Here is a 10608-nt window from a genome sequence, read left to right on the forward strand (position 1 = left end):
TCAAAGGTCGCCATGAAGAAAGGCATTATGAACATCATATTGTTGGAGAGACCATCCTTGACCAGTGGCAAGAGCAAGAAGGCAGCGAACTGTGATCATTTTGGCGGTGGGAGAGAAAGTGTCATGATAATCAATTCCCTCTTCTTGAGTGAATCCTTTGGCCACTAAACGAGCTTTGTAGCGCTCGATAGAACCGTCGGCATGATGCTTAATTTTGTAGACCCACTTACAATCAATGGGACGCTTTCCGGGAGAAAGCGAAGTAAGAGTCCAGGTATTGTTGGAAGTAAGTGCCTCAAGTTCTGAATCCATGGCCTTGCGCCAATGAGGGTCTTGAATAGCCTCCGCAAAAGAAGAAGGTTTTATACTTCGACTAATGTGAGCAACAAAAGAAAGATGCAATGGTGAATATCTGTGATAGGAAATAGAATTACAAATGGGATAACGAGTACCTCTGGGGGAACCGGATGACGAAGGCGACGAAGATTGGAGTGGGGGCAGTATCACCTGCGAGCAAACGTAGTCACGGAGACGGACATTGGGCTCCTTGTGACGTGTGGAAACACGGGTGGGGTGAGCATGAATGGGGGGGTCAGGGGTGGGGTCCGTGATGGGGTGAGAGGGAGAAGGATGGGAGGATGGGTCAGGTGGTGGGGAGAAGTCAAACGGTGGGTCAAGCGGTGCGGAAGTGGGGGGGACAAGATCGAGTGGGGAAGGAAAAGGAGATAGGGAAAAAGTGTCTAGGGTGTTGGAGTCAAGTGGGATGGGTAAAGGTGTGGAAGAAGGTAAATCGAGTAAGGTAGAAGAGAGTGCAGCGGTGGTAGATGGGTCAAAAGGGAATGTGTCTTCAAGGAAAGTAACATCCCTATTTGTGAAAATTTTGTGTGTCTCAAGATCATAAAGTTTATAAGCCTTTTGACCTGGGGGATAACCAAGAAAAACGCAGCGATGAGCCCTGGGAGAGAACTTGGAGGGAAGGTGGACAGATGTGGCATATGCAAGACAATTGAAGACACGCATATGGGAATAAGAAGGTGGCTTGGTGTATAGTATCTCAAAGGGCGATTTTCTGGAAAGTAGTGGTGTAGGAAGACGGTTGATGAGATAAGTGGCGGTGAGAACACACTCCCCCCAAAATTTAACTGGTAAATGAGACTGGAAACGCAAAGCTCGGGCAGTTTCTAGGATGTGGCGATGCTTGCGTTCTACGACACCATTTTATTGGGGTGTGTAAACACAAGAGTGTTGATAAATGATCCCATTGTCAGAGAAGAAATCCCGCATGGAATAAAATTCTCCCCCATTATCGACTCTAATTTGTTTGATTTTGGTGTGAAATTGAGTTTCAATATAAGCAAAGAATGTTTTGAGGGTGGGTTGTGTTTCATGTTTGTGTCGCATTAAGAAAATCCAGGTGAAACGAGAAAAATCATCAACTATAGTTAAGAAATAGTGAGCACCAGTAAGGGAGGCAGTCTTATGAGGACCCCAAATGTCACAATGCAAAAGTTCAAAAAAATTAGAAGTTGAAATAGAGCTACTACTAAAAGGTTGGCGAGTTTGTTTCGCCAACGGATAAACATGGCAATGATGACTGGACTCAAAATTGAAGTTTAATGTGTTATTTGCTAAAAATTGTAGACGCCCAAGAGAAGGATGCCCTAGACGGCGGTGCCAAAGATCAATAGAGAGGGTGATGTGGTGACATGAGGGTCGGGTGTGTAGAGAGGAAGTAGAAGCCAACGCCACAAGGTAATAGAGATTGCCCCGTCGCTTACCAACACCAATCGTCACCTTCGAAATCAGGTCCTGTAAAATGCACCAAGAGGGAAAAAAAGTCACTGAGCAATGTAACCCATCTGTAATTTTTCCAACAGATAACAAATCAACTTGAAAAGAAGGCACGCATAGAACATCTTTCAATTGTAGTAAATCACTTAATTGAATGTTGCCAATCGAAGTAATAGAAGCCTTCTCTCCGCTAGGCAGTGAGACAGGCGGCAAAGAGGTATTGGTAATGGAATTTGTCAATAAATGAGATGAGCAAGTGATGTGATCCGTGGCTCCACTGTCGATGATCCATTGACCGGGAACAAGCGGAGACAAACCTGAGGGTGGTGGAGAAGTGAGAGCGGCATGGGCTTGTGGTCCTTCATTCGTAGCTTGAGGTTTGTTATTCTTGGAGGTCAAGGCAGAAAAGATGTCTGCATATTGTTTCTCGGACAGGTTGGGCATAGTAGCATGAAGGTCTTGGATGGTGGGAGTAGAAGCAACGTGGTGAGTAGAAGAACCTCCACGAGAGAAGCCGCTGCCACCACCAGTTGGTTTGGAGTTGCGTGTCTTGTTGGAATTGTGACGGGGATGATTCGGTGGATAACCATTTTTCTGCCAACAAGTCTCAATGGTATGATACTTAGTATCGCAGTAAGAGCAGTGAAGAGGAGGTCGACTGTTGCTGCTGGTTTGCGACTGTTGGTGCTGCTTCTTGGATGATTGTTACTGATGGCGAACTGCCATGGCTGCTGGTTCAGTCAGGTTGCGGGATCCAGCGCCTAACTCATGTTGTGGGATCCCATGAGGAACTACATAAGTCTATCGGTTTCGTGTTGTGCTCCACAAGTGCAGATTGTAGAAGAACGATAGGAGGCCAACTCATCCCAAAGGCCCTTCAATTTGGTGTAATAAACAGTCACAGATTGTTGGCCTTGGGTGAGAGAGGCAATCTTTCGTTGAAGTTGAAAAATTCGTGGAGCATTGCTCTGGGAAAATCTTTCCCGAAGATCTTCCCAAACTTCAGAGGCTGTCTTCAAGTAAAGAATGGAGTCTGAAATGTCAGAGTCAATGGAATTGATGATCCACGCAAGTAGCATGTTATTGCACCTCTGCCATGCGGCGTAAGCATCCGGTTGTTTGGTTTCAAATGGCATGTTCACCTTGCCATTAATAAAACCAATTTTGTTCTTGGCACCTAAGGAGATTTCTATAGCTCGGCACCAAGTGTTGTAATTGTCCCCAGTTAACTTTTTGGAGACTAGAATCAAACCAGGATGATCTGAAGGATGAAGAGAATAAGGGTCGGCAAAGGTCTCGCCGTCGCCCTTCTTGATAATGGCGGTGTCGCTATCACCCATGGAAAAGGAGGGCAATGAAAAAAAACTGGTAATTTCGGCAGAGGAGAGAGCTAGGGTTTGTAACCTGCTCTGGATACCATGTGAAAACTGTATTTGACCAGAATGATTTTCATTGATAGAATGATCAGTATAAATAATACAATATCTTTCCTTGTACAACAAGAAAACCTAGAATCTAGGAATACATCAATAGAAAGTATCAATTACAAATCAATCATATAATTCTTTCCTATCTAATTACATTGACTTTCTAACAAAATGCACTTTTCTATTATTGGCTTAAGTCTAGTCACTATCAGCTTCGTTATAATTTTGTATGTCACATTACATAAGCTAATGGGTCTAAAGTTATTTACTGTTTCTGGATTTTCTACTTTAGGAATGAGCACAATATTCGTATGATTAATTAGTTTTAGGCTCGAACCATTCATAAGGAAGTCTTTGACTAACCTTATGATTGAAGGCCCAACAACATCCCAACACTTCTGGTAAAACACAGCTTGAAAACCATCCGTTCCCGGGGCCTTCATCGCGCCAATGCCATTTACAACCTTCCAAATTTCATCATCACTAACTGGATCAAGCAAGGTCAAATTTTGGTCCTCAGTAATACATGTATCAATTATGCTAATGAAATTTGAAGTCATGTTGTTATTCAAATTCGAATGGCCAGTGAAACGCTGTTTAAAATCCTACACAAAAATCTGTTCCATTCCTTCCCCTATTAACCACCACAAACCCGCAGAGTCCTTAATTTTTAATACTTCGTTTCTTTTACGTATAATGTTCGTCATTGTTTGAAAAAACTCGGTATTCTTATCTCCCAATTGAAGCCAGTTAAATCTCGCTTTTTGAGCTCAGAAGATTTCCTCATTACTAAGAGCTCTATTTAACTCATTCCTTAACTTTGCCTATTCGGCTAGCAATTGGACATTATTCGGATCCTCCATATTATGGGCTTGGATTACTTTAAGCTCATCTAATAACACAATACTCTCTCGTGTACATTGCCAAAAACCTCCTTATTCCATCCTCTAATCAAAGTTTTCAGGGCCCTAAGACATCCCCTCAACTTATCGTTGGGGTTGCCCTCAACTTCCAGGCACCAAGCTCTTTTAACCACATTACTAAAATCTGGGTGGTTCAACCACATAGCCAAGAATTTAAAGTCCATTTGCCCAACAATATTACAGTGATTCTTAGGGTGGCAATCTAACAGAATAAGGATGTGGTCCGATCCAAAAATTGGATAATTATGGAGACTAGCTTTTGAACATAAATTCAACCACGCTGCATTAACAAGGCCCTATCTAGCTTCTAACCACATTGTCATAAGTCATCCCATCCCTTCTCACACCACTTCGACCCCTACCAGCATACCTACTTTTCCTAGAAGCCACTGTTGTCCAACCTTCACTAACATTCTTATCACAGGACCTAGCTTGGTATCTCAACTCCAGCTCTTCCTCATCCTTAGCGTTCACTTCTTCCCCCACCACTGGTTGGGGAAACACTAACATAACCCCTCTATGCAGCTCTTGTCTGGTTTCTTCAGAAATTTCAGCTCCTGTTGGATAAACTAATGACTTATCCTCAAATAATCTATCCACCAACAGCCATACATGCTTATCCTCAAGGGTAGGGCACTTGTGACCTTCTGATCGCCGCCGCCCATAATAAAAGCACACTTCAAATAACTTTTCATAGCTTAGCAAGACAGGGCAATCTTCCTGATCATTAATAACCATCACCCTTTTTAGCGGCAGCCTCAAGTCCACCTCAATCAACACTCTCACAAATAGTCCATTCAAACCCGACAAAGAATTCTCATTTGCCCTAATAAAGGTTCCTACAGGTTGCATAATGACCTATAGAATTTCAGCATCACGATACTTCACCAGAAGTCTAGGGATACGAACCCAGACTCTGAGAGTAGAGATCGTCTCCACATCTTGGAAAAAGGTGGTCCACTTCTCCAAATGGAAAATTTGGCCTCTTACATACCAAGGTCTGTTATCCAAAACATACTCTATCTCTTCTTAATCAGTGAACTCCACAACATACCACTGGTGACCAAAGTGGTCAAGGTAAAAAGGGTTTTTGACTTCCGATCCCTAAGTAAGCCCTAACTTCCACTTAATAGTTCTAGCTTCAATCTGTTTCCCCACTAATTTCCCCATGAGCACCCTAGTTTCCATATGCTCTACCTTGAGGTTCGAATAGAGGTTAGTGGACACCCTGGTGACTCCACTTTCTAAGGTAAAGGGACCCTTAAAACCCTCTACCACCACAAGAGGCTGACCCGGATGAGGAGAGGTGAACCTATTAACCTATGACGAGAGTTTGGGACTGGATGGGATCCTAGGGTGTCTTGAGAATGAGGCTTCAAGTTGGGAAATGATAGTTATTTTGATGCTGAAGGTTAAAGACTTAGGATATAGAAACAAATGACTGGTATGCAAGCTCTTGAGTTGCACTTCATATATAAACATCAAGATAAGAACGATACATGCATACACTTCTAAGGGAATAGGAAACGTTAGAAATAAAACAAGCCAGCATGCAACACAGACTATGTTACTTCTAGACCAGCGTAAGAAATTAGCAATAATGATTACAAAGCTAGGCCACCCAAACATCACATTAAACCACATCTTACAAGTTAAAGCAGCAACAGAGCATATTAAAACAAAATTAGAATAATAATTACCCTTGTTGATGCACAAAATCAGCGAGGACTTTGGTACAACAGAAAATGTTAAGTTTATGACCTTCGCTAGATTGCTTCGGTCATTAGTGTGGATAAGTAAGTAAATGGATAGGGACATGGAAGCAAACACAAGATGTACGTGGTTCACCCAGATTGGCTACGTCCACGGAGTAGAGGAGTTCTTATTAATTGTGAAGGGTTTACATAAGTACATAGGTTCAAACTTTCCTTTAGTGAGTACTAGTGAATGATTTGGTACAAATGACATTAGGAAATATTGTGAGAGAATGATCTCTATTTATAGAAGAAAGTTTCTAGTTTCATTCTAACATTGACACGTGTCGTGTTGTGATTGGTTTCTGATGTCGACACGTGTCGCGCAGTGATTGGCCTTCTGGTTGGAGGGAAACTCTTCTGGGTCCTTGACGGTATAACGTTGACTGGTGCTCAGTAGTTTCGGGATTGGTCAAGTATGGTACAAACAGTGCTCCCCTAAGTTCCTGAGTGAGGGAAGCTCCTCGGTTGGGGACTTGCAAGATCCAAGCTATTGACTAATCATGAAACTTCTAAGTACCGAAGTGTGGTATCATTTTCACTTGCCTTATCTGTCTCATATGTAGATATGGCATCTTCTCTGGAAGTACTTTTCCTCTATCCAGGGGTGGTATCTTTAACCGATGAAGATGCACAAGGTAATGTATCAATTTCACTTGAAGATTACTTGTAGTTTCGGGCTTGATCAAGTGCGATACAAACCCTATAATAGGAGTTCCCCAAGTCACCGAGCTAGGAGATTTGTCGAAGGAGGTAACAGACAAGGTAAGCAATCAGACTTCCAAGCAAACAACCTGGATTGGAGGTTTGACTTCGGCTTCCGGTTGATTGGTCTCCTTCTCCTTGTGTCGTAAACAACAACAAGGATAAGGAGAAGAAAATGGAGAAGAGATGATATGAGATACTTTTGCTTTTGAAGAAGTAACTTTCCATAGGCTTATTCTTGAACTGGGCTGGAGGGTTTTCTGGTTTCCTCTAGAGTATAAGGCCGACTCAAGAATTTGAGGGTCAAAACAAGTCCATCAAATCTAGAGTACGTTCGACCCTAATGATATAGGATACTTTTGCTGTTAACAAAGTAATGGGTGTATCGGCTGTTACGCTTGTCTCCACATGCTTCATTGTATCCTTCTCACTTGCCCTATCTGTTCCTCAGGTAGATGTGGTATTTTCTCTGGAAGCATAAGATGTTGAAGATGAGTACTCGAGAGCAATGCCAGGTAAGTAAACAGGCAAGGGGTTCCATGCAGTCAGTTCTTGACTGGAAGCTTGATTCCAAGTGCAGACTGATTGCTCTCTTTCTCCTTGTCTTGCAGGTAAGAACAAGGCCAAAGGAAAAGACAGGGAAAAAGCATGATATGGGATACTTTTTCTTTTAACCCTGATGATATGAGATACTCTTGCTTTGGTGTGGCTTATTTGCAGAGGTATTATCGGGAGGAAAAGAAGCTGAGTATTTCGAGAGACTCTGCTGAGAGTGCCTTCTCGGATGTGAAGAAAAGTTGAGCATTTTTTATTATTTGCAGGTCTGCCTGGCCGTGGAGGATGGAGGTCGACATATATAGAAGTCTCCCTAACAACAAGTAGTAGTGCTATTCCTTTACCCTTCTTGGTCATAGCAATGTAGTGGGAGCTACAAGCTTCACGTGTTTTAACTTTGTCAGAGCACTTTGAAAAAATGGTCTGTGGTATCTGGAAAGCTGATGTTGCGTGTGAAAATTGCAGACAAGCTTTATCCAAGGAAATCTAGCTTTCAAAGTTCAGAGAGCGGTGCCTCTTTGGTTTTCGAACAAGCAATCTTGTCGGGGATCTGGCTCTCGAGATTCAGAGAACGGTGCCTCTTCGATTTTTAAGAAAGCAATCATGTTGGGAGTCTGACTCTTGAGATTCGGAGAGCAGTGTCTGACAGGAGCATATTTATGCAACTTAGTTAGCTTGTTTCTTGGCATTTACTTAGTTTAATTCTAGTTATTTTAGTACTTTAAGCTATTTTTGTGTGTTTGTAGGTTCAAATAACAAAGTTGGCAACAAAGTGCTATTTGGAGCATTTTGTAGCATTTTTGGGCCAAGATTGGATAGTGCAAGCATGGAGACATGAGGATGGACGTTTTTGAAGATTAGAAGGCTAGAAACCAACATGTGTGTGTGCAAGTGTGTTGACCAACAACTACAAACATCCATCCATTACACCCATTACATCCACTCATTACCAAACATCCATCCACTACACCCATTACATCCACTCATTACCAAACATCCACCCACTACACCCATTACATCCACTCATTACCAAATATCCATCCACCACACCCATTACATCCACTTATTACCACAACACTCACCTACTACACCCATTACATCCACTCATTACCACAACATACACCACTACCACCTTAATTAGATGGTGGTCCTCTCCCTAGCCTATAAATACATCCACCCTTCACCATAACAAAAAGGGAGGAGATCCATCCAAAGACACATTCACACGGACAGTTTAGGGAGAAGGGAGGAAGACACATTCTGCCGCAAGGCAGAGTCTTTTCTTCTTAACCATTCTACACATTCCCACAACAAAAACACAATTTCATGCACCTTCATTTCCTTTTCCTTGACGTGACCTCCGTCCAACCTAAACACATTCAGCCATTCCCTTCCATATATCCATACACATCCATCAAACCACACCTTGTGCTGCAACAAAGAGAAGAAGGAGGACCCTTGGACGTGCTTGCCATTCAAGTTGGATTGTTGGAGCGTTTTTAGGTGTTTTCATTCTTTTGTTTTTAATGTCTAAATTTGTTTATCTTTGCTTTATGAGTATGAGGAACTAAACCCCCCTTAGCTAGGGGGAATTCGAAACCATGTTCATGCTTGCAATATGATTTGATTACTTTCAGTTGTGAATTCAATTTACTTATCCATTTGAATTAAAATTGATTTGTGTATGTTGGTTGAGAGTGCACGCTTAATTTTCATGCATAAATCTGATGCGAGGATATAAGGGAGTTTCACCTAATCGTTATGAACTTATATTCACAAGTAGTAAAGGTTGCTCGTCACAACCGTGTTAAGTAAATTCTTGGCATAAGTTTCATGCAATTCATAGTTACAAGTGTTTCGTCAATGCTTATGATTTTCATAGAACTTAATGATTCTTGCTTGTATCTTTATTATGCAATTCATGTAGGGAACTTGTGGGGAATGCTTTGGGTTGTTGTATGTAATCATCCAATTCAATGAAATTAGGAAAATCTAAGGGTTAATTAGTGCAATTCAAAGTTAATCTGGGGCGTTGAGAATTCGTAGTTTATTGAAAAGCAATTGGAAATAATTTTGTTTGCAAGTGTGTCATGTGTGGAGAAAAACCTCCTAGCTAGCCTTCCATCCATTCAATTTACTCAAATTCGTGCAGATTTCATTAGTTCTTTAATTTACTTGTTTTGTTTTCAAATTCATCAAAACCAAAACCCCCTTTACCTTGTTGAGTCATATTAGTTAGAAACTGATTTAGTTTGTGTTTTTAAGTATTTCAAACCAAGTTAAAACCAAAATTCATCCAAAAGTGTGTTTAGAGTCCAAATCTGCCCAGTTTGTGTTTTTAGGCAGATTTGAGTGTTTTTAGCTTGTTTTGAGTTCTTTGAGTTTGTTTTGAAGTCTTTGAGTCTAGTTTAGTGTTTTTAACTTTGTTTATATGTTTTAAGGTCAGTTTAGAGGTTATTAGCAAGCCCTCCTAATCCCCGGTCCAGAACGATCCCTACTTACATTCTTTACTACAATTGATACAAGAGGGTTTAATTTGTGTGTTAAGTAAATTCGCATAAAATTTTTGGCGCCGTTGCCAGGGATTAGCAACTTTGCTAATCCCTTGTTATTTCTTTTTGTATATTTTCGTATCTTTTGTTTTTAGTTACTGACTTTGTTTCTGTTTGTGTTTTTTTTTTTTTTTTTTTTTTTTTACTTTTGATATTTGATTTTGTTTTGTTTCCTTGATTTCAGGTACTAGAGAAGACATGGATTTTGCTACCATTCAAGCTCAATTGGCGAAACTTACTTCTTAATTGTCACAATATGCCGAAAGGATCACAATGCAAAGTGTCTATACATATGGTATGTTCTATGGGCAAGGATATCCAACTCATCAATGTTCTCAATTCGCTGTGAATGAAGATGCTTGGGGTTATCAAGGCCATAGCCAATCATGGGACAACATGTTTTCCAACGCTTACGATTCGGATTGGAGAGCTTATTCAGATTACATGTGGGGAGAACCTCAACAATTCCAACAAGATGGATATTGGCAGCAAGAAGAGGAGTTCTATTCAAGACCTATGCAGCCACCACAACCTCCTCCACAACAATTCCAATCAAATTCAAGTATGCCTATGAGTTATGATGAAATTCTTGATGTACTAACCTCTTTGACGCAGGGCTCACAACAAGAAGAATATTTGCCGCCATCGGATGAGTTCTATCACTGGCCATATGAACCATCATAACCACCACAACAATCTGCCCAATTCAATTCAGGTACGTCTTTGGATAATGATATGTTTAATAAGTTACTCACCTCTTTGAACCAGGAAGTAGAAAATCGAAACAAAGAGATGCAAAATCAAGCTAAGAAGACGGGTGAATTGGAGAAGCAAATTGGACAGATTATGGAGTTCATGGCACAAATTCAAGAGCAAAGTGAACTCTCTAACTCAACTATTG

At 41.1% G+C, this 10608-nt stretch overlaps 1 protein-coding gene across 1 annotated transcript; it reads right to left on the reverse strand.

Moving 5' to 3' along the window:
* Window positions 1-539, reverse strand: LOC139194692 (uncharacterized mitochondrial protein AtMg00820-like). The gene is made up of 2 exons (XM_070819594.1): window positions 508-539; window positions 1-412 (listed from the first exon to the last, which is right to left on the reverse strand). The coding sequence occupies exons 1-2, from the start codon at window positions 537-539 to the stop codon at window positions 1-3; spliced, it is 444 nt and encodes a 147-aa protein (XP_070675695.1).
* Between the last annotated feature and the right edge of the window lie 10069 nt (window positions 540-10608).

Source organism: Malus domestica, chromosome 03 (assembly GCF_042453785.1).
Source record: "Malus domestica chromosome 03, GDT2T_hap1".
Taxonomy (NCBI): domain Eukaryota; kingdom Viridiplantae; phylum Streptophyta; class Magnoliopsida; order Rosales; family Rosaceae; genus Malus; species Malus domestica.

What these genes read in the sequence shown, in the direction of transcription:
- LOC139194692 (XM_070819594.1), bottom strand. Translation starts at nt 539, where the DNA reads ATGTCCGTCTCCGTGACTACGTTTGCTCGCAG. An exon ending in GTGACTACGTTTGCTCGCAG is followed by an intron (nt 413 to 507) that starts GTGATACTGCCC and finishes TTCCTATCACAG; the next exon opens with ATATTCACCATTGCATCTTT.